This window comes from Hemiscyllium ocellatum, chromosome 42 (assembly GCF_020745735.1).
Source record: "Hemiscyllium ocellatum isolate sHemOce1 chromosome 42, sHemOce1.pat.X.cur, whole genome shotgun sequence".
Taxonomy (NCBI): Eukaryota; Metazoa; Chordata; class Chondrichthyes; order Orectolobiformes; family Hemiscylliidae; genus Hemiscyllium; species Hemiscyllium ocellatum.
The window spans coordinates 36,206,462-36,229,942 of NC_083442.1; the positions used below are offsets into that span (position 1 = coordinate 36,206,462).

Here is a 23,481-nt window from a genome sequence, read left to right on the forward strand (position 1 = left end):
GATGCCAAAAGCAGCAAATGCCACATGCTGTAACCATTCTATAAATCTTATGATTTCAGAGTTTTGGTTCTCAATAATGGGTCTCACAAAAAGTCTTAAACATTTATTTAAAAGAAGCCCTCACTATCCATGCATATTATTTGTTAAGAAACTGTAGTTTTGCTCATGTTAAAATTTGCATAGGACAATAATCACAATATTGATGTACAAAGTAAAATTACAAAAAGCATACAAAGCAGAACATCAGAGCAGTGAGCACCAGCATTGAAGTGTGATCTCTTTAATAATGATTGGATGCATGTAGCAAATCACTACATGGCCTTCTCAAATTAGAACTGGTTTATTTAGATAAAATAGAAATTAATGATTTACATAGCATGTGCACACGAGGTCCTGAGGAAAAATTGAACAGTCTGATTGGAAAGGGAGAATCTTGCCCAATCCCTAAATATAAATATACAGTATAAGCACCAAAGAATCACATTCTCTAAAATACAGATCAGCTTGTAATTTTGCTTCATTAACATTAGCTAACTGAAATAGCTGGTGCTATCACTCACTCTTATACACAAAACCAAAAAACTCTTGACTCTCTGGAAACCTGCGATCATTTATTTTTTGAGATGTAGGCAGTTGAAGGACCTTCAATTTTAAAGCTAAGAGATGTTCATTGTGGGAATGAAACCGTTAACTGATGTACCATGTAATTCCCAGGATAGGTACATTAAATAGAAGCAGTACTGTCTCATCAAACGCTCCTAGCCCAGGTACAGCACAGGTTAGAGAACAAAGGTAAATCTAGATTATTTTTCTCCCCATTTTGGAGTGAGATTGTCTGTGCTATAGCAGCAGCAATTAGTTTCAGTATCTTGATGCACAAAAACAATGATATCAAAATTTCAAATTGATGACTGTTAGCTCCATTCTGAACGGTATTTGAACAAAACCTCTGAGGTGAGAGGACAATGCTGTATCAGTGCTGTAGCCAGTCCTAAACCCAATTTTAGAAACTTTTTTTTTAAAAAAAACTCCTCATCCTGCCATCGCCATTCCTCAAATTGCCTTCCTTCCTAAATGAGTATTTGTTGTATTTATCAAATGTGCTCCTAGCTTCGTGTACTTTTATACAGTGGGCCTCTTTGGGGCTTTCAATCTGAGTTATTTTAATCGGGAAACCGATCTATAATACATTGAGGTCTGAGCATATTTGTTTAACAGCCTCAGAAGTTCACCTCCATAAACTGCCAAATGACAGTGAGCAGCTACTTCCTATAATAATCCACACCATTATAAAGTATTATTTCATATCCAAAATGATATATGTCTGATGAACTGTCCAGTGTAATAGTAAACCATACAAGATTAAACATTTAGTCCCTTACTGATTTAGCTCATCCCACCCTCAGGGCAGTTCTTGGTAATTGTTCCTGTTTCTGATCATGTTCCAATGATTGCTGCTGGAGAAATGCTAGCATTTGTTAAGAACAGGACAGACTTTTGACTATTATATCTTTCATGACTGAAGACTTATCAATGATCACAGTGTAAGTTCAAATGTGAATGAAGGTATTGAAGGGCAGCTTGCTTGTGGAACCAACACTACAATGAAAGAGAAGCATTTTATTGGGGTGAGGGGGAGAGGAATAAGTAGGCAGGATAAGTTATCAGAAAAATATTTACAGTTTTTAAATTACGCAAGCTTTTGATGGAGAGGAGGAGATTGTGAAATAAACTTTAAATTCTTGTGGCGTAAGACAAGCTTTTTTTTTAAATTGTATGTACCAGTTTAACTGACAAGTCAGTGAGATTAATTCAGCTTCCATCTTAGACACACACAAACATTTAACCACTCAATTTGACCATACATTCTCCTCTCTATTTTTAATAAAAGGACCAGCCTATTGCATTTTACAGTTAAATAGAAGCCCAAAAATAAATACAGGAGATTATCAAAGAGTATCTGCGAGTTGATGTGTTTCAGACACACTTACTACGAGAGAGTGCAAGAGGTACAGGAGTAAAGTTACCTGATCTCAGCATCAAGTACCTATAGTGCTTTACTGACCCTATCAACACAACAAACACAAGGGGCCAGAGGCAATAGCTTCCATGCAAAGCAAGTATGTACACCGTCCACATGGATTCCTTTGGAATGTATATCATCATTCCACAATGCAACCAATAACCTAGAGTATACAATACACTACATTTGACAGCACTTAAAACTATTCTAAAATATCTTCAGAACATTTTGGAATGGCTTCTGGTTTTTCATTCGTTCACAACATGAACTTGCTAAGTTTGCGTACAATTTTATAGAGTAATTATGTTTGTGTTGTGGAGAGGGACAGAAGGCATGGTGATCAGCAGGAAAGACCACATCCACTGGCAGCTTGTGACTTTAACTCAGAAATAGGAAAGCTCCGATTCCTCCACCTCGTGCATTGTTCTTTAGTTACCTTCTGAAAGTGATATGCAGCGTACTAGAGGAGGTTGAGGGTTGGATAAATGACCAGGAAAATTGCAAACCCCTTTCAGCCACCAATGAAACATGTGCTGTGATTTGGAAGAACATACAAGTTACAACAACCCCATGATTAACACTTGAGCCACAAACATTAAAGTTTCAAAAGCAGAATTGACCTATGTATCCCCCTGCATATCAACATGACATCGATGCAATCAGAGTGCAAATATTTAAGGCAAGACAATGGTACAGGAGAAATGTACTGTCATCCCTGAGGGAAAAACTGAACCAGGTTAAATCTAAACTGCATGTTGCTTTCTCTATTGTGCAGTTTAAAAGAAAAGTAACATATCCTGAGGTGAACGTGTAGTCATTTTGTGTTTTCTCTTAAAGCTAAGTTTTTTAGTAGCGGTGATGCTGTCCCTTTAACATCGACCAATCTAACTTCCTTTTTTGTTTTTCACTGTTGCAGTGAAGTTCCACGGTTGGGAGGTTAGACAAATCAAAAGTGTAGTCATCGGGCACAGTGTGTTTAGGGCGAGCTGGCGGGACTTAGCGCTGGGCTGGATGCATCTGATCGGCTGTAATCACTGACAGAGCTCGGCCGTGAGCTGTGCGCCCTGTTCAGCATGCTGGGCTGGAAATTGACATGTCGCCGAGCATGCTTCATCAGGTGGTCGCTGCGCATGAAGCGTTTCTCACAAATGGGGCAGCTAAAACGCTTCTCGCCTGTGTGGGTGCGGTAGTGTCGAGCCAATTCATCAGAGCGAGCAAACTTCTTGTTGCAATCTGGCCAAGTACATGCGAATGGCCTCTCACCTGAAATTAAAATGAACAGATTTAATTAATAATAGATTTTAAAATACCTTGCATTTATGTGGAGCTTTTCACAATCACCAGACACCTCAAAGCACTTTACAGTGAGTGCAAACTAATGGGCGTTAGTTTGCGTTCAGCAAGCGCCCATTAAAAAAAATCTGTTTCTCGTGTTGTTGATTAGGAATAATTATTGGTCAAGGCACCAGAAATAACTTCTTTACTCTCTTTCAAAACAGTGCCTTAGAATCTGCACAAACACCTGAGCAGGCTTAATTGGACCTTGGCAAAACATCTTATCCACAGCAGTGCAATGCTCCTTTTAGACTTGCACTGGAACATTAATCTTGATTTTTGTGCTGAAGTTCTACAATGGAACTCCAATTTAATTCTTTGCAGAACAAACAGCTTCTTTGGAAAAATCACAAGATGGTGTCAGAGTATCATTACAGGGTGAGGGCTCCTCCTTGTGGTCCGTCTGTTCCATCTGCCTTTTTTATTCTTTCACTTTTTCTTCGTAGTTTATAATCTTTTTACCTTGTGCAAGGTACGAGTTTGTGCAGTGAGGGGGAAATCATTATGGAGGAGATCAAGCCAGCAGGGGGAGGGCATGCCCAACATGACAGCAAAAAAAGGTCTCTGGCCTCTGGCAATTATCCTAAGGCAGCTGGCAGCGAGGGCAGGAGCAGGCGGCCTGGGGTGGATGGCGAGCAAGAGTGGGAGGGGGTGACCCAGGGCAGCCAGTGTCCTGGGGACTGCAGATGGTGAGAGTGGGAGCAGGTAGACGGCGGTGAGAGTGGGAGGGGGCAGCTCATGGCATCAGTGGGGATGAGGTCGACCCCTTGTGAGGAGTACAATGCCAGCATGGCCAGGTGGTTATAGAGACTATGTTGGTGAACTCTTAACTGTGTTTCCTTGTTTTTCTACTATTTTAATAAGGACTGTAATGTTTAACTTGACTTTTTTTCATTTTTCTGCTTTGTACCAAAACCGCAATCTCCCCTCAGACGTGGTTGACGATGCTCTCCACTGCATCTCCTCCACTTCCCGCTCCTCTGCCCTTGAACCCTGCCCTTCCAATCGCCACCAGGACAGAACCCCACTGGTCCTCACCTACCACCCCACCAACCTCCAGATACATCTTATCATCCTTTGTCATTCCGCCACCTCCAAACAGACCCTACCACCAGGGATATATTTCCCTCCCCTCCTCTATCAGCGTTCCAGAAAGACCACTCCCTCGTCAGGTCCACACCCTCCACTCCCGGCACCTTCCCCTGTAACCGCAAGAAATGCAAAACTTGCGCCCACACCTCCCCCCCCCCCCCACACCTCCCTCCAAGGCCACAAGGGTTCCTTCCATATCAGAAATTCACCTGCACCTCCACACACATCATTTACTGCATCCGCTGCACCTGATGTGGCCTCCTATACATTGGGGAGACAGGCCACCAACTTGCGGAACATTTCAGAGAACACCTCTGGGACACCCGCACCAACCAACCCAACCACCGTGTGGCTGAATACTTGAACTCCCCCCTCCCACTCCACCAAGGACATGCAGATCCTTGGCTGCCTCCATCGCCAGACCATGGCAACACGACGCCTAGAGGAAGAGGGCCTCATCTTCTGCCTAGGAACCCTCCATCCATAACGGATGAATGCAGATTTCTCCAGCTTCCTCATTTTCCCCTCCCCCCACCTTATCTCAGTCCCAACCCTCGGACTCAGCACTGCCTTCCTAACCTGCAGTCTTCTTCCCGACCTCTCTGCCCCCACCCCCTCTCTGGCCTATCACCCTCACTTTACCTCCTTCCACCTATCGCATTACCAATGCCCCTTCCCCAAGTCCCTCCTCCCTACCTTTTATCTTAGCCTGCTTGGCACACCTTCCTAATTCCTGAAGAAGGGCTTATGCCCGAAACATCGATTCTCCTGCTCCTTGGATGCTGCCTGACCTGCTGCGCTTTTCCAGTAACACATTTTTCAGCTCTGATCTCCAGCATCTGCAGTCCTCACTTTCTCCTCTGTACCTAGGTACCTTTTTACCCAAGATGGCACTAAATGGCAACTTGTAAACCTTTCACTGTACTCATGAGTACATGTGACAATAAATGTAATTCAATTCAATACAGAGAGAATTCGTTCTCCAAACAAGTGATATCAGACTTGAAATGTTAACTTTCCCTGTCTCTCTACAGATGCTGCAAGACCTGTTGAATTTCTCAAGCCCTTTGTTTTTATTTCAAATCTCTAATGCCCATTTATTTACTTTTATTTAAACTGAATTTGGGTTCCCCTCTCCACCCCTAAACTAATTTTCATTTGGATAGGGTTCAGAGGCACCAGTCATTTAAGCACCACATTTCTAGGTATGAACCCAGTCTGTCTATTTCACCACTGAGTCATTACAGTCAAGCTAGATTCTACTCTTTATATTAGTTGCGACTCTGACCTGACACACTCACATAGGCGTTTCAGGACAGATGTGAGGCTTAAGACTTTCCTCTTTATGTGCATGCATTTGGTCAACTGTCCTAATATCTATTTTAGCATCACATTTTGACTGGTTACATTGATGTGAAGTGCCTTGGGCTATCTGTCTTTATTAATTCTTTTATGGGCTGTCAGCATTGCTGACAAAGGCAAGTATTTGTTGTCCATCCCTAAAATGCCCTTGAGTGGTTTGTGAGGAAATTTCAGAAGACAGTTAAAAGTCAACCAAGTTACTGAGATTCTGGGGGCACATAGTTTGGACCAGGCAAAGATGATTTCTCTCCAAATGTTAGTGAACCAGTGGGTTTTTACAATGAGATTATCGAAACAAGATTTATATTCCAGGCTATTGAATTTAAATCCATCAATAATAGTAGAATTTGAACCCATGTTCTCGAAACACGAGCCCAAGCTCTGGATTACTAGTCCAGTGACATTACTATTTATAGAGCATAGAACAATACAGCACCGAACAGGCCCTTTGGCCCTCGATGTTGTGCTGATCTATAAACTAATCTAAGTCCATCCCATCATCGTCCATGTGCTTATCCAAGGACTATTTAAATGCCCCTAATGTGGCTGAATTAACTACATTGACAGGCAGGATATTCCACATCCTTAACCACTCGGAGTAAGTAACCTGCCTCTGACATCTGTCTTAAATCTACCACTCCTCAATTTGCAACTATGCCCTCTCGTACAAGCTGATGTCATCATCCTCGGAAAAAAGATACTCACTGTCCGCCCTATCTAATCCTCTGATCATCTTGTATGTCTCCATTAAATCGCCTCTTAGCCGCCGCCTTTCCAATGAGAACAGACTCAAGTCCCTCAGCTTTTCCTCATAAGACCTTCGCTCCAGACCAGGCAACACCCTGATAAATCTCCTCTGCACCGTTTATAATGATTCCACATCCTTCCTATAATGGGGCAACCAGAACTGCACATAATATTCCAAGTGAGGCTGCACTAGCGTTTTATACAGTTGCAGCATGACATTATAGCTCTGGTACTCAATCGCTGTACCAATAAAACCTAACACACTGTATGCCTTTTTAACAGCACTATCAACCTGGGATCTATGTACATAGACATCCCTCTGCACATCCATACCATGAAGAATCTTTCCATTGACCCAGTATTCTGCCTTCCTGTTATTCTTCCCAAAGTGAGTCACCTCACACTTACCTGCATTGAACTCCCATTTGCCACCTCTCAGTCCAATTCTGCAGTTTATCCAAATTCCCCCGCAATCCACAACATTCTTCCACACTGTCCATCACTCCATCAACTTTAGTATCACCTGCAAACTTACTAACCCACCCACCTATGCCTCTGTCCCAGTCATTTATAAAAATGACAAACAACACTGGTCCGAAAACAGATCCTTGTGGCATGCCACTAGCAACAGGACTCCAGGCTGAATATTTTCCATCAACCATCACTTGTTGCCTTACAGAAAGCCAAACTGCTTGAATCACCCTCAATCCCATGCCTCCACATTTTCTCCAATAGCCTACCATGTGGAACCTTATCAAAGGCTTTACTGAAGTTCATGTACACCATGACAACTGCTCTACCCTCATCCACATGCTTGGTCACCCTCTCAAAAAAACTCAATGAGGTTTGTGAGACATGACCTGCCCTTGACCAAACCATGTTTACTCTCTCCAATCAAATTGTTGCTTGCTAGATGATTGTAAATCCTAACTCTTATAATCCTTTCCAAAACTTTTCCTACAACAGACATAAGACTCACTGGTCTATAATTACCTGGGTCATCTTCACTGCCCTTCTTGAACAACGGCACAACATTTGCAATCCTCCAGGCCTCTGGTACTAAACCTGTAGACAATAAGTTACTCAAAGATCAAGGCCAAAGACGCTGCCATCTCCTCCCTTGTTTCCCAGAGGATCTTTGGATAAATCCCATCTGGCCCAGGGGACTTATCTACTTTCACACATTCTAGAATTGATAACATCTCCTCCTTACTAACCTCAATCTTTCTAGTCTAATGGCCCGTGTCTCATTCTTCTCCTCTACAATATTCTCCTTTTCCTGAGTGAAAGCTTTAGGATTCTCCTTAATTTACCTGCCAAAGACTGCTCATGTCCCCTCCTTGCTCTTCTTAATTCTCTCTTTAAATCTTTCCTAACTAATCTGTAACTCTCCATCACTCCATCTGAACCATCTCGTCTCAACGTCACATAAGCCTCCCTCTTCTGCTTAACAAGAGGTGCAATTTCTGTAGTAAACCAAGGTTCACTTACCTTATCTCTTCCTCCCTGCCTCCCAGGGACATACCTATCGAGGACACGCAATATCAGTTCCTTAAACAAGCTCCACATTTTGACTGACCTCATCCCCTGCATTTTGCTACCCCAACTATGCCTCCTAAGTCTTGCCTAATAACATTATAATTGCCCTTCGCCCATTTATAACTCTTGCCCTGTGGCATGTGCCTATCCCTTTCATTCACTAAACTAAATTATGATCACTCTTCAAAGTGCTCCCCTACCACTAAATCAAACACCTGGCCTGGTTCATTACTAAGCACCAGATCCAGTGTCACCTCCCCCCTTGTCGGCCCTTCGACATTCTGTCAGGAAGCCCTTCTACAATATTGGACAAAACCTGATCCACCTGACCATACTAGAGTTATAGCATTTCTAGTCAATGTTGGTAAAGTTAAAGTCCCCCATAATGATCACCATGTTCCTTTTACTCCTTCCCAGAATCGTTTGCCAATCCTCTCCTCCATATCCCTGGAACTTTGCAGAGGCCTATAAAATAGTCCCAGCAGTGCGACCTCTCCTCTCCTGTTTCTAACCTCAACCCATACTGCCTCAGTAGACAAGTCCTCATCAAAGTTCTTTCAGCCACCATTATATTGTCCTTGACTAACAAAGCCACACCTCCCCCTCTTTTACCACCTTCCCTGATCTTGATGAAAGATCTAAACCGTGGAAATTGCAACATCCATTCCTGATCCTGTTCTATCCATGTCTCCGAAATGGCCACAACATCGAAGTCCCAGGTACCTATCCATGCTGTAAGCTCACCTACCTTATTTCGAGTACTTGTGGCATTGAACTAGACACACTTCAAACCAGCTTGCTGTCTGCCAGCACATTCCTGTGACTGTGAAATCCTGTCCGTGTCCTCTCTACTCTCATCCTCCTGTGCACTGGAACTACAAGGCAGATTCCCAAACCCCTGCTGAACTAGTTTAAACCCACCCCAATAGCACTAGCAAATTTCCCACCCAGGATATTAGTACCCTTTTGGTTCAAGTGAAGACCATCCTGTTTGTAGATATCCCACCTACCCCAGAATGAGCCTCAATTATCTATATACCTGAAACCCACCCTCCTGCACCATCCCTGCAGCCACGTGTTCAGCTGGTATCTCTCCCTGTTCTTCGCCTCACTATCATGTAGCACAGGTAACAATCCAGAGATAACAACTCTGCTCTAGCTCTCAGCTTCCACCCTAGCACCCTGAAATCCTGCCTTACATCCCTATCCCTCTTTCTACCTATGTTGTTGGTACCTCTGTGGATCACAACTTGGGGCTGGTCACCCTCTCCCTTCAGGACCCCAAAGACACAATCCGAGACGTCACTGACCCTGGCATCTGGGAGGCAACGCACCAACAGTGAGTGTCTTTCGTTCCGAACAAACCTTCTATCTGACCCTGCATCTATTGACTCCCCAATGATGAACACTCACCTCCTTTCCCCCCCTTCCCATCTGTGCAACAGGGACAGGCTCTGTGCCAGAAACCTGCATCCCAATGCATGCCCCTGTTAAGTTCACACCCCCCCCCCCCCTCCCCCAAACAGTATCCAAAACGGTATACTACTTTTTCAGGGGAATGACTGTTTTGACCCCCTTCTAACAGTTGCCTAGCTTTCTCCATGCCTATAACTCCTTTCTATCACAGACTCTGCCTGCAAAATTATGAGACCTTCTCTTCATCTTCCTGTACAAAGCAAGCTATTATTCTTACACCTGAATCCAGGATGCTGAGGTGAGTTCTAAACTTCATCATTTTGCTGGCTGACTTCATTAAACTGAAATGGATCAATGGGACACTTATCAATATCCCCAAGTATCACACTGAAACTGTACACATACAATGAGCCTTTAGGAGAGTCTGATCATTGTTAGTTTTAGATTGCCATAAACCCACCTGATGGTCAGAATAACCTCATACACCAGCAAAAATGGGATAAAGTCTATTTCTGACAGGGTAAATTAAAGAAAAACTTATTTTAGTGAAATTTTTACTCATCATGAGATGTTGGCGATAAAGAAAGGAACACTTTCTATGTCAAATACTTGGTATTAGTATTCAATCATTCAAATGCAGATAGAGACAGTATGGTTCAGAAAAGTAATAAAGATCCCACTAAACTGTCCCAAAATATAATCCCAGGATATATACAACAGTTGGAAAGATAGTTTAAAAATAGAATTAAAAAGATTGTTCTGTAGTTGTACTGAGAAAAATTACATCTACAGTCTTACCTACTCATGTTTTAATACGTATTGCAACAACTTTGTGACATCTCAAAGCTTCATGGGCATGATCAGACTGACAGGTAATTCCATGTGGTGAACTGACTCTGGTGAGTGAATCACTCCTTGTTCTGCAGGGCCAAAGTGCCGCCAATACTCAAATCTTAAATACTATCTCTGACAGCAGAAGTCATCCACAACACTAAGAAACATTGTCTCTCTTTCCCCATCTTTGAAACTATTTATAATCTGAAAAAAAATACCAAATGTATTAAAATAAAGCACTAACTTCACCATTTCAAAGCAACTTGATGTCAAGAGAAATTTTCCAATATGGAACATTGTAAATGCAAGGCATTTTAAATGATGTGTAAAATAGATCTGATAACATTAATCAGGGCTTTAGAGGCATATTGTGCAACATCCATTCTTTTTATGTCAACAAATTATTTGAGGATAAGGAGCTAGGGATGAATACAGTTCCTTGGTGAGGGACAGGGATTAAAACAATAAGTTGTGCCTAATAATCAACAGCAAACATACCATTCTATGAAAAAGCAAAGGCATGTCAGCTAACTGACCGTGTCTGTTTTGATGAATTTCTGAATAAATAAAACAGGATATGATCCAATGATTCAATTCGTACTTCAGGTAAAATGATGAACAAGCAGTTTGCTGACAAGACCCTACCCTGAATACAGTGTGCAGGTTTGATTTCCTTATGTACAGAAGTATATAAATGTGTAGAAGGCAATTCAGAGGAGGTTTACTAGATTGACACAAGTTGTATTACCATAATCCAGCAGTCTCGGAACTGGGCCTTTGCCGGACCACAAGAGTCTTAAACACCATTAAAAAGTACTTTGCAATATGTTGCTCATAATACTTATGCATTTCATTTTAAGGTTCAATTCAATTTTCTTCCTGTAAATCGCTAAAACAATAAATGTTCCTTAATATGGAACCTTGAAAACAATAAAGTTACATAAGCACCAACATCAGAGACGATTGTTCCTGTGAGTTGTAGCAATTAATTTTACACTTTCCACACTGAGCTGTGTGCAATAAAATATATCTTTTCACTAAAGGCTCCAGGCAGATTAAAAGTGCTTCACTAAAATAAATGTGACTGCAGACCAAGCATTTGCAGACAATGACTTGTAACCTTAACAGCAACTTTAGACTAGATCTGGAACCAACTGTGGATACTGGTGTCAGATCAGGGAGGTACAACCTGTATCTATAATGACTGGACTGTTTTGTGAAGATAGGTTGGACAAGCTGTGCTTGTTATGACTGGAGGTTAAAAGAATGAGGGGTAAATTTGTTGAAGCGTATTATGAATCTTGAATGGTCGTGATAAGTTGAACATGGAAAGCATGTTTCCTTTGCTGGGTAAAATTAGGGGTCTATCTTTCAGAACAAAGGTGAGAATTTTTTTCCCCAAGGACAAGTGTTTTACTGTGACTTTTGATTCCCTCACCTAAAGAGAATCTAGCATCATTCAGGCTGGACAGGAGTGTGGAATTTGAAACATAAACAGTTTATTCACAATTATATTGAGTTGCAGAGCCAGCTCAAAGGGCTGAATATAACCCAGTAAGGAGGAAAGATTCTAAGGAGAGGGATAAACCGATCATGGTCAACCAAGGAAGTTAAGGAGAGTGTTAAGCTGAAGGTAAAAGTCAGTAATAGTCCCACAGACTAAATTCAGAATCCAGTGTTATGGACCATGCCAGACCCCCTCAAAACATTTCAAGGAAGTAGCCCAGACCCGAACTTTGCTAATTGTTTTAAGCAGGTGTAATGCAGATATTCCAGGAGTGATGCAGCTGGTCAAACCACTTACTTTTCAATAACACAGAATTTATTAATAAGATTACTGGATGAAACACAAATAAAAGAGAACAGAATATAGAATAACGTAACCTATCCAAAAACCCAACAGATTATCCCAACTTAATGATGCTGTTCCAAATACTTACAACAATCGCCATGAACATTCCTTGGCACAAAATGAAAAATCAAACACAGTCTTCCAGGACAAAGAGAGACGTCAGCACAGAACAACCTCTTTCATGTTGCTGTTACTTGGATCAGCAGCCTCAAAATTGCCTGACTGCAAAAACCAAAGATAAGCTGAGTGGGAGAACTGCCCGCTCCCCTTTCTTTGTAGAAGTGTTTCTTTCATTTGAAAGCCTTTTGCCTGAGGCTGAATCTGTTAGCTATTTGCAAATTGGCCCTAAAACCCATCAAAAGCATGAAAGTAGAGTTAACATTTCAGGTCCAGTGGCTTTTCTTTTTCTCTCCAAAGATGTTGCCAGACCTGTTGAGTTTTTACAACAATTTGTTTTTGTTTTCCTTTCTGATTTTCAGCATTCTTTAGTTTCTTTATTCCCCCCCTCAAGCAGAGTTAGCATAGCTTCATGAAAGAAAGATCATGTCTGCCTAATTTATTCGGGCTTTCCAAGGAAGTCTCAACCAGAATGGATAGAGGGGGAAATCGCTAGATGTGTTGTACATGAACTTTGAGAAGATGTTTGACTAGGTACCTCACAAAAGTTGACGTCATGAGAGAAGAACCCATGGTACTGGAGATAGTATTTCTGCACAAAGAGAGAATTGATGCAGGAAACAGAAATTGGGTATAAGAGGTTCTTTTTCAGGCTGGCAACTTGTAATCATTGGGGATCCATAAAGATCAGTGCTGAGAATGCAATAGTTTACAATATATGTTAATTACTTCGAACAAGGAATCAAATGTATTGTAGCCAAATTTGCAGATGAGACAAAAGTAGGTGGAAACGCAAGTTGTGAGAGCTATACAAATAGGTTATGGAGAGATACTGATATGTCAACAAGTGGGCAAAAAATTGACAAATGGTATACAACTTGGTAAAATGTGAAGTTCATTTTGGAAGGGAGAACAAAGACCAATGCCAGTGGACTAACAATGAATGAAAAGCCTTAAACTGGGACTGTAGGCAGCCACCCAACTGACAGGCATGTTGCAACATCAGAATGTTTTATAAGTGACGTTTTGGAAGGTTTCTTTTAAAATTATTTGTTCACAGAATGTGGCTATTTCTGGCTGGACTACCATTTATTCCATTCCTATTTGTCCTTGTAGAAAGTGCCTCTTTGACCTACTGCAATCCTTGAGGTTTAGATAGACCCACAGCACTGTCAGGAGGGCATTCCAGAATTCTGATCCAGCAACACTGAAAGAACTGTAATATATTTCCAAGTGCAGGTTCATAGTTCCTTGAAAGCACAGTCACAGGTAGACAGGGTAATGAAGTACGCATTTGGTACGCTTATCTTTATTTGTCAGTGTGTTGAGTATTGGATTTGGGAGGTCATGTTGTGGCTGTACAGGATATTGGTTAAGCCACTTTTGGAATACTGCATACAATTCTAGTCTCCCTGCTGTAGGAAAGATGTTGTGAAGCTTGAAAGAGTTCAGAAAACATTTACAAGGATACTGCTTGGGCTTGAGGGTTTGAGCTACAGAGAGAGGCTGAATAGACTTGGGCTATTTTATCTGGAGTGTTGGAGGCTGAGGGGTGACCTTATGGAGATTTATGAAATCATGAGAAACTTGGATAGGGTGAATAGTCAAGGTCTTTTTCCCAGAAGAAGGGAGTCCAAAACTAGATGACTTAGGTTTAAGGTGAGTGGGAAGGATTTAAAAAGGGATCTGAGAGGCAATTTTTTCACACAGAGGATGATGCATGTATGAAATGAGATGCCAGAGGAAATGGTGGAGGCTGGTACAATTAAACCTTGAAAAGGTATCTGGATGGTTATATGAATAGGAAGGGTTTAGAGAGATATGGGCCAAATGCTGGAAAATGGGACTAGATTAATTTAGAATATTTGGTCAGCATGGACAGGTTGAACTGAAGGGTCTCTTTCCATGCTAAACATTTCTGCGACTCCAAGTCTGGACGTTGAGGGGCTTGGAGGGGAATTTGCAGGTGGTGGTGTTCCTATGTATCTGCTGTCCCTGTCCTTCCAGGTCGAAGTGGTTGTGAGTTTGGAAGGTGCTGACTAAGGAGCCTTTGTGCATCTTGTAGATGGTGCATACTGCTGCTACTGACCGCTGGTGGTGGCGTATGGGGTACTTCTAATGTGAGAGGGGAAAGAGTCAAAAGGGACCTGAGGGACAACTTTTTCCACACAGAGTGTGGTGCATATATGGAACAAGATGTCAGAGGAAGTGGTAGAGGAGGGTACAATTGCAACATTCAACAGACTTTTGGACAGGCACATGGATAGGAAAGGTTTAGAGAGATATGGGCCAAACACAGGTAAATGGGACTACTTCAGTTTAGGAAGCTAGTTGGCAAGGATGAGTTCAGCCAAATGGCCTATTTCTGTACTGTGTACCTCAATGCCTCTGTGTTTCTGAAAAAAGCAGTATTATTTAAATGAAGAAAAGCTGCCGAAAGCTGCAACACAAAGGGACCTGGGGGATCTTGTGCATTAAACACAGAAAGCTAGCACACACGTGCAGCAGGTAATCAGGAAGGCTAATGGATTGTTGGTCCTTATTTAAAGGAGAATATAGGAATTAGGAAATCTTACCACAACTGTCCAAAGTGCTGATGAGACCACATCTGGTGTACTGAGAGAGTTTTGATTGCTTTAAGAAAATACATAATTTCTTTGGAAACAGTTCAGAAGATGCTCACTAGGATGATCCCTACGATGGAGGGAATTATAGATCAGTTGGTCTGACCTCAGTGGTGGGAAAGATGCTGGAGTCTATTATAAAGGATGAAATTATGACACATTTGGATAGAAGTAACAGGATAGGTCAGATCCAGCATGGATTTATGAAGAGGAAATCATGCTTGACTAATCTTCTGGAATTTTTTGAGGATGTAACTCTGAAGATGGACGAGGGAATTCGAGTAGATGTAGTGTACCTGGACTTTCAGAAAGCTTTTGATAAAGTCCCACATAGGAGATTAGTGAGCAAAATTAGGGTGCATGGTATTGGGGGCAAAGTACTAACTTGGATTGAAAGTTGGTTGGCTGATAGGAAACAAAGAGTAGTGATAAACATCTCCATTTCAGAATGGCAGGCAGTGACCAGTGGGATACTGCAGGGATCAGTGCTGGGTCTGCAGCTTTTTACAATATATGTTAATGATCTAGAAGATTGTATTAGTAATAACATTAGCAAATTTGCTGATGATACTAAGCTGGGTGGCAGGGTGAAATGTGAGGAGGATGTTAGGAGATTACAGGGTGATCTGGACAGGTGAGGTGAGTGGTCAGATGCATGGCAGATGCAGTTTAATGTGGATAAATGCATGGTTATCCACTTTGGTGGCAAGAACAGGAAGGCAGATTACTACCTAAATGGAATCAATTTAGGTAAAGGGGCAGTACAAAGAGATCTGGGTGTTCTTGTACACCAGTCAATGAAGGTAAGCATGCAGGTACAGCAGGTAGTGAAGAAGGCTAATAGCATGCTGGCCTTCATAACAAGAGGGATTGAGTATAGAAGCAAAGAGGTTCTTCTGCAGCTGTACAGGGCCCTGGTGAAACCACACCTGGAGTACTGTGTGCAGTTCTGGTCTCCAAATTTGAGGAAAGACATTCTGGCTATTGAGCGAGTGCAGTGTAGGTTCACAAGATCAATTCCTAGAATGGCAGGACTACCTTACGCTGAAAGACTGGAGAGACTGGGCTTGTATACCCTTGAGTTTATAAGACTGAGAGGGGATCTGATTGAGACATATAAGATTATTAAAGGATTGGACACTCTGGAGGCATGAAACATGTTTCCACTGATGGGTGAGTGCCGAACTAGAAGACACAGCTTAAAAATACGGGGTAGACCATTTAGAACAGAGATGAGGAGAAACTTCTTCACCCAGAGAGTGGTGGCTGTGTGGAATGGTCTGCCCCAGAGGGCAGTGGAGGCCCAGTCTCTGGATTCATTTAAGAAAAAGTTGGATAGAGCTCTCAAGGATAGTGGAATCAAGGGTTATGGAGATAAGGCAGGAACAGGATACTGATGAAGGATGATCAGCCATGATCATATTGAATGGTGGTGCAGGCTTGAAGGGTAGAATGGCCTACTCCTGCACCTATTGTTTATTGTCTATTGTCTTATGAGCAAAGGCTAAATAGAATGGAACTCTATTCACTGAAGTATAGAAGAATGAGAGGTGAACACATTGAATCATAGTGGATTCTTAAGGGCCTTTACAGAGTAAATGCTGTGAGGATGTTTCCCCTCATGGAAAGTCTAGGACTAGAGGGCATCCTCTCAGAATAAATTTCAGACTGAGATGAGGAAGAACAACTTCTCTCCGAGCGAAAAGAGTCTTTGCAACTCCTTACCAAAAACAACCATGGAGGTAGAGCATATATGGATGTCAATAAAGCATTTGATAAGGTTCCCCATGGTAAGCTATTGCAAAAATATGGAGGCATGGGATTGAGGGTGAATTAGCAGTTTGGATCAGAAATTGGCTAGCATCAAGAAGATACAAGGTAGTGGTTGATGTGAAATGTTTATCCTGGAGTTCAGTTACTAGTGGTGTACCACAAGGATCTATTTTGGGGCTGCTGTTCATTTTTATAAATGACCTGAATGAAGGTGTAGAAGAATGGGTTAGTAAATTTGCGGATGACACTAAGACTGGTGGAGTTGTGGATAGTGCTGAAGGATGTCAGGTTACTGACATAAATAAGCTGCAGAGCTGGGCTGAGAGGTGGCAAATAGAATTTAATGCAGAAAAGTGTGAGGTGATTCACTTTGGAAGGAGTAAAAGAATACAGAGTACTGGGCTAATGGTAAGATTCTTGGTAGCGTGGATGAGCAGAGAGACCTTGGTGTCCAAGTACACACATCCCAGAAAATTGACACCCAGGTCGATTAGGGTTGTTAAGAAGGCATACAGTGTGTAAGCTTTTATTGGTAGAGGGATTGAGTTTCGGAGCTTGAGGTCATGTTGCAGCTGTACAAAGCTCTGGTACGGCCGCACTTGGAGTGTTGCGTACATTTCTGATTGTCGCATTTCAGGAAGAATGTCGAAGCATTGGAAAGGGTTCAGAGGAGATTTGTCTGGTATGGAGGAAAGGTCTTAAGTGGAAAGGCTGAGAGATGACTTAGAGACATTCAAAATGATCAGTGGGTTAGATGGGGGGGCAGTGAGGGCCTTTTTCCATGGATGGTGATGGCTAGCACGAAGGGACATAGTTTTAAATTGAGGGGTGATGAATATAGGACAGAGGTCAGTGATTGTTTCTTTACTCAGACAGTAGTAAGTATGTGAAACAGCCTGCTTGCAACAGTAGTAGACTTGCCAACTTTAAGGGCATTTAAATGGTCATTGGGTAGGCATATGGATAAGAATGAAATAGTTTAGGTTAGATGGGTTTCAGATTGGTTTCACATGTCGGCACAACGTCGAGGGCCAAAGAGCCTGTACTGAGCTGTTATATTCTATGGTCAGTAGTGGAATCAAGACCTATAGGAAAATTGCAGGAAATTGGATGTGAGGAATGTTGGATCAGCTATGATCCTACTGAATGGCACAGCATGCTTTAAGGGGCCAAAAGACCTACTCCTGTTCATATTTTTAATGGTCCACTTCTGATCCCATTTCATATCTTAATTCCAATATTGTTCTGAACACCTTCCAGCTGTAGTATTTTTATATGTTTTAATATTTCAGAAGTTGTCATCATTACCAACTTGTATTTATATAGCATTATTATCATCATAAAAATATCAAGGAGAAATAACAATCAAAATTTCACAGTGAATGCAGAAATATTGGGGCAGATGACCACAAATTCTGTTACAGCTATATTTTAAGGGTCAGTGTAGAGGAGGGAGATATGGAAAGGCACCAGTTGGGGAACAATTTAACAGGATAATGCAAGAATTGGAGAACTCTAAAGACTTTGGAACATTGCAAAGGGTTTCACATAGATGGGAGTGCCAAACTTGAATGTTTGGTGGACCAGGTACCTTCAAAAAGGAGAGCAGTGATGCATGAATGGGACTAGATTTTGAGCTTAAAGAATACAATGTGGGAAAGTGAGAGGTCGTGCACCTTGGTAGGAAGAAAGCACTATTTTCTAAATGGGGGGAACATTCAGAAGTCTGAAGTGCAAAAATTCTTGAGAGTTCTTGTCCAAGATTCCCTCAAATTAAACTTGCAGGTTGAGTCAGGAGTTAGGAAGGCAAATGCAGTGATGGCATTTATTTTGAAAGGATTTGAATATAAAAGCAGGGACGTACTTCTGAGGCTCTGATCAAGCCACATTTGGAGTTAAGAGTATGGTGCTGGAAAGGCACAGCAGGTCAGGCAGCATCCGAGGAGCAGGAGAGTCGATGTTTCGGGCAAAAGCCCTTCATTAGGAATGAGGTTGTGAGCTGAGGGCATGGGGAGACAAATGGGAGGGGGGTGGGGCTGGGGGGAAGGTGAGAGTGTTTTAGCAGGATGGAGGTGGAGTAATGGTGATGGGTCAGAGGGGAGGGTGCAGTGGACAAATGGGAAAGAAGATGGACAGGTAGGACAGGTCACATTTGGAGTGTTGTGTGCAGGTTTGGGCCCCATATTTCAGGAAGGCGTACTTGCCCTTGAGCGTGTTCAGAGGAGATTCACGGGAATGGTCTCAAGAATGAAAAGCTTAACATAAGAGGAACATTTGAGGACTCTATGTCTATACTCAATGGAGTTTAGAAGGATAAGGGGGGATCTGATTGAAACTTATAGAATTCTGAATGCCTGGACACAGTGGGTGTTGGGAAGATGTTTCTATTGGCAGTAGAGACTAGGACCCGAGGACACAGCCTTAGACTCATAGAAAGACCTTTTCGAACAGAGATAAAGGAGAAATTTCTTCAGCCTGATAGTGGTGAATCTATGGAATTAACTTTCACAGAAGGCTGTGGATGCCAGGTCATATTTAAGACAGAAATAGGTAGGTTCTTGATTGTAAAGGGGATCAAGGGTTATGGGGAGAAAGTGGGAGAATGGGATTGAGAAATTTATCAGCCATGATTGAATTGTGGAGCAGATTTGATGGGCTAAATGGCCTAATTTCTGCTCCTATGTTGTATGATCTAATGGAGGATATGGGCCGATGAGAGAGAACTTAGGAGAGCTTTCTGAAATAGGTGAATATCCTTGCGTTCTTTTGATCTAATTCATGTGTAAATACTGCACAAGTTTTTTTCTAACTGACACTTGCTGTATTATTACAGAATGTCATCAGCCAGTTGCCAAGAGGCAATATCAAATTAACAGGCTCCTCAGACAAACTTACGACCACTTTTATCTAAAAGAACAATGGCAGCAAATACATGAAAATACAATCACCTGCAAGTTCCTCTCCAAACCACTCATCTTCCTGACTTGGGAATATATCACCATTCTTTCACTGTCACAGGGTCAAATCATGGAACTCCTTCCTTAACAGCATTGTGGGTCAACCTTCAGGACACAGACTGTGGCAGTTCAAGAAGACAGCTCACCACTACTTTCTCAAGGTCAACAAGGGATGGGCAATAAATTCTGACCAGCCAGTGACACCCATGTCCCATGAAAGAATTAAAAAACAGGCAAATTTACCCAACTACGTGACAGAGCAATCATAGGGAGACCCAAAAGGCCACCACTAATTTATCATTAACTGTGCAGAAGAACAACTCAATTTGCCGCTTCCTCTATGAGCTAGGCAGGTAGGTAACTGGCTATTCATTTGATTAAAAAATGTAGAGTTTGAATTGTTCACCTTTATCTATTTTTATGCCTTTATGGAGAAGTTCAACAAATGGAAGAAGAGCTGAAATACTCAAACTTCACAGATCCCCTGCACCCACCCTTTTCTACCACAAACTGGACTCAATTCCGGGTCCCTGCTGAGTCAACTGAGCTCAGCACCCGACTGCAAGAGGAGGAAATCAGCAAGGGTTTTGGTTCCTAAGTACCTGTGTGAACATGGAGCAAGACTAGAATCGAACTGTATAATGCCCCACATAAGAATGTCTTATTCTTCATTCCGATGAAATGGGCACCCATCACTAGCAAGGCTCTAATTTACTGTCTATCCTTAGGTTTACTGAGAGCTGGGAATGTGACGTAAACTGAAATTGCTATTAGGTAGGAATTTGCAGTTTTACAAAAATCCATTAATAAGGGATGAGGGAGGGGAGGAGAGGAAGAAGACGGAGGGAAGTGTTAGGGAGAAAGAGAGAGAGGCAGAGGGAACTGGTAGATGGAGGGATGAGGCAGTGAGATTAAGGGGAAGGTGGAAGGGAGGGGGAGGAGGGAAAGAGTGTTGGGTAGAGGTGGAAGAAAGGGGGGAAGTGGGGGAGACAGTAAAAAAGGGTGAGGGGATGAAATCAGATAGACAGAAGGGAGCAAGAGGGTGCAGAAAGGAGAGGGGTAGAGGGAAAAAGGGACAGCAGAAACAGGAAGAATAGGAAAGATGTCAAGGAGCGATTGGGGGAGTGAATGGCAGGGGGAGTGAGATGGTAGAGAACTTCGTGGCAATGGGGACAAAATGGAAGAATTTATGGATTGGAATGGGGAGGAGGGAGCAGTCAGAGCTGGAGGGGAAAAAAACAATTGCTGAAAGGTGAGAGGGACAGAGTGAGTGTGTGTAAGAGTGCAAGGAGGGTAGAGTGAGAGTGGGGAGTGAGTGCAAAGGTGGGGAGAGAAAGGAAGTGCAAAAGCAAGGAGGATGAGAGTAAGAGTGAGGATGATGAGGGTGACAGAGTGGGTGCAAGGGAATTGGTGGAGAGAGATTGCAAAAGGGAAAGTGAGAGGGAGAGAGTGCGAGGGAGAGGTCAGAGAGAGGAGAGTGAGTGCGAGGTGGGAATGCAGAGAGGTGGGGGGGGAATTGGAGAGAGATGGGGTGGTGGAATGGAGAGGGGAGGGGGGAATAGAGGGAGCAAGCGAGGGAGAAGGGTATGAAGAGCGTATGTTAGGTTATGGTTACTTGTCTTTTTTTGCTGTCCAGGTCTCACTTTCAATGTCTGATTCTTGATGAATGTGGGATTGTCGTCCTCCTCTTGGTTGTTGCTCAACCCTTCCCCTTATTCCTCCACTTCCTACTCACCCTTTTGCTATCCAGCCCCTTTCTCCATCTCCTCCTCCCCCTCCCTTGCCCTCATCCCCTATTCTTCCCCCATTCTCCTTCATCTCTCATCTACTCCCTTTCCAATATCCTTGTCTCTGTTTCTCTCTCTTGCCCTCCTTGCCCCCTTATCATCCATTTCCCTCTCATCTCCCTCTACCATTGCAGCACGTAACACTCCCTTCCCCTCACACTCCTTGCCCACCCTCCCTTTCTTTTGCCTTTCTTTCTCACAATCCACTTCCCTCATTTTCCACTCCTCACCCTCCTTCCCACACTCCTATCCCCCTCCTCCTGGTTGGGAGATTTTGGGATGAAGAGCATCAGTGTTTTGAGTCTTTGGGGTCGCAGCAGTGCCCTGGGGTAGCGGAGGCACACAGAGGCAGCAGCTCGAGTTGAGGGGGTTGGAGACAGGCAGCATCCTGGGTGTGGGAGAGATGACATTTGATTGTTGATGGGTAGACGGAAATGATACATAGAGATGTGAGTTGTTTTGGAATCATGGAGAGTATTTTGGGGCAGGAGGGTGTGTATTTTGAGGGTCAGGGGTATGTATTGTGGAGTCTGGAATATCATTTGAAATTAATATGCAGTTTTGGGCTGAGTGCTAGGTTTTCATCCCAACACTATGGGACAGGCTGCCATTAGGTTTGGGGGTCCAAAGGTGTAGGATTGGGTGTGGGGTGGGGGTGGCATTGGGTTTGGAAGCAAAAGGGAATTGACTGCATTGGGGTGAGGCGGGGGAGATAGGTCTGGGATAGCTGGGTTTGGGTGGGGCGATGTTGTTAGTAGAGTCAGGCGTGATGCTGGGAGGACGATGGTGCTGCTGAATAGTATTAGCGCTGAGATCCGGTTGGGTGGTGGTGTTTGGGCGGGGCTGGGAGATGTTGGGGTGGGGGATAGTGTGGGGAAGGGATGGTGTTGGGGGTGGTGGGAAAGGGGTGGAGTTGAGGTGGTATTGGGAGGTTAGTGGAATGGTGGTGTTGAGGTGGGCAAGGGTTGGGAGTGGTATTGCAGTAGGGGAGGGCGTGGGGAATGGCCCCTGGGCCACACTGACCTGTGTGAGTCCGGAGGTGAGCCTTCAGGTGAGAGGATTTGCCGTAGACCTTACCGCAGCCGGGGTACTGACACTGGTGCTTCTTGGGCCGCCGCTCCTGACCGCTCCTGCCTTTCCCTCTCCGGCCTCTGGGTCTCGGGGGGACACAGTGCCCGGTAGCCAGGCTCCTCGCCCCATCCTGCGGGCTGCCATCAGCCGACGGGCCGCCCTGAGCCGGGATCCCAGCCAGAACCAGCAGCAACCCGGTGCCTTTGTCCTGACAGTCCCCGGGGGGAGTGGCTGCTGGACTGGGACTGTGGACCACTGCTGTCCGGGACATGGACACCAGGCACTCGGCAGCAAAACGATCGAAAGCTGCACTCGCCATTTCGCATGCGACAATAACAAGGACACAAGCCCCTTTGAAAATCCCAGGTACCGAGCCCCTTTGATAACGAGTGGGAACACACCCAGACTACCGGAAATATTGCAATGCAGAAAAGTATCTGCACAGCCTCGTAATCTGCTTTCTCTGATTTAAGAAAACTCCTCCGGGTCAATTCTGGGGCTAAGATTTGGGTTAAGTACCATTTGGGGGGGAAAAAAACAACTAACTAATCAGTCCGTCTTTGTCTCATTGTAGCTAAAAAAAAATGGATCTGCCCTTATTACAGTTTGAGCCTCAGGTTAGAGGCGGGACATGACCGTCAGTCTCAGAATCTCCGCTTCTATTGGTTCTATTACCCGAGAAAGGAACGGCTTGTCATGGAGTAGGTGCGGGGCATGTCCGTGTCGTTCGCCATGGGCAGGACGAGTCTAATTACCCTGTCACAGGCCAGCTCTGTCATGTTAAGATGATCCCTGTGTTTAAGTTCTCACCCACATTGCTAGCTTTCAATTTGTTTACCCGATGTTGAGCGAGTGCAGAAATAGAGGAGCTTGGTTTTATCTCTTTAACCCTTCCCTATTTACTTTTGACCTAGAAGATATTCATATTTCAGCCCAATACATGACCTGCTTT

General features: G+C 43.4%; 1 protein-coding gene across 2 annotated transcripts; it reads right to left on the reverse strand.

Annotated features, from left to right (window-relative positions):
- Window positions 1–122: 122 nt before the first annotated feature.
- klf13 (Kruppel like factor 13) lies at window positions 123–23,166 on the reverse strand. Of its 2 annotated transcripts, none has more exons than XM_060853846.1 (2): window positions 22,536–23,166; window positions 123–3,286 (listed from the first exon to the last, which is right to left on the reverse strand). In XM_060853846.1, exons 1-2 carry the CDS (start codon window positions 22,846–22,848, stop codon window positions 3,000–3,002), a joined length of 600 nt encoding a protein of 199 aa, XP_060709829.1. In that variant the 5' UTR covers window positions 22,849–23,166; the 3' UTR covers window positions 123–2,999. The 2 variants fall into 2 exon arrangements, with proteins under 2 accessions (XP_060709829.1, XP_060709828.1); XM_060853845.1 differs by having other exon boundaries at window positions 22,482–23,162.
- Between the last annotated feature and the right edge of the window lie 315 nt (window positions 23,167–23,481).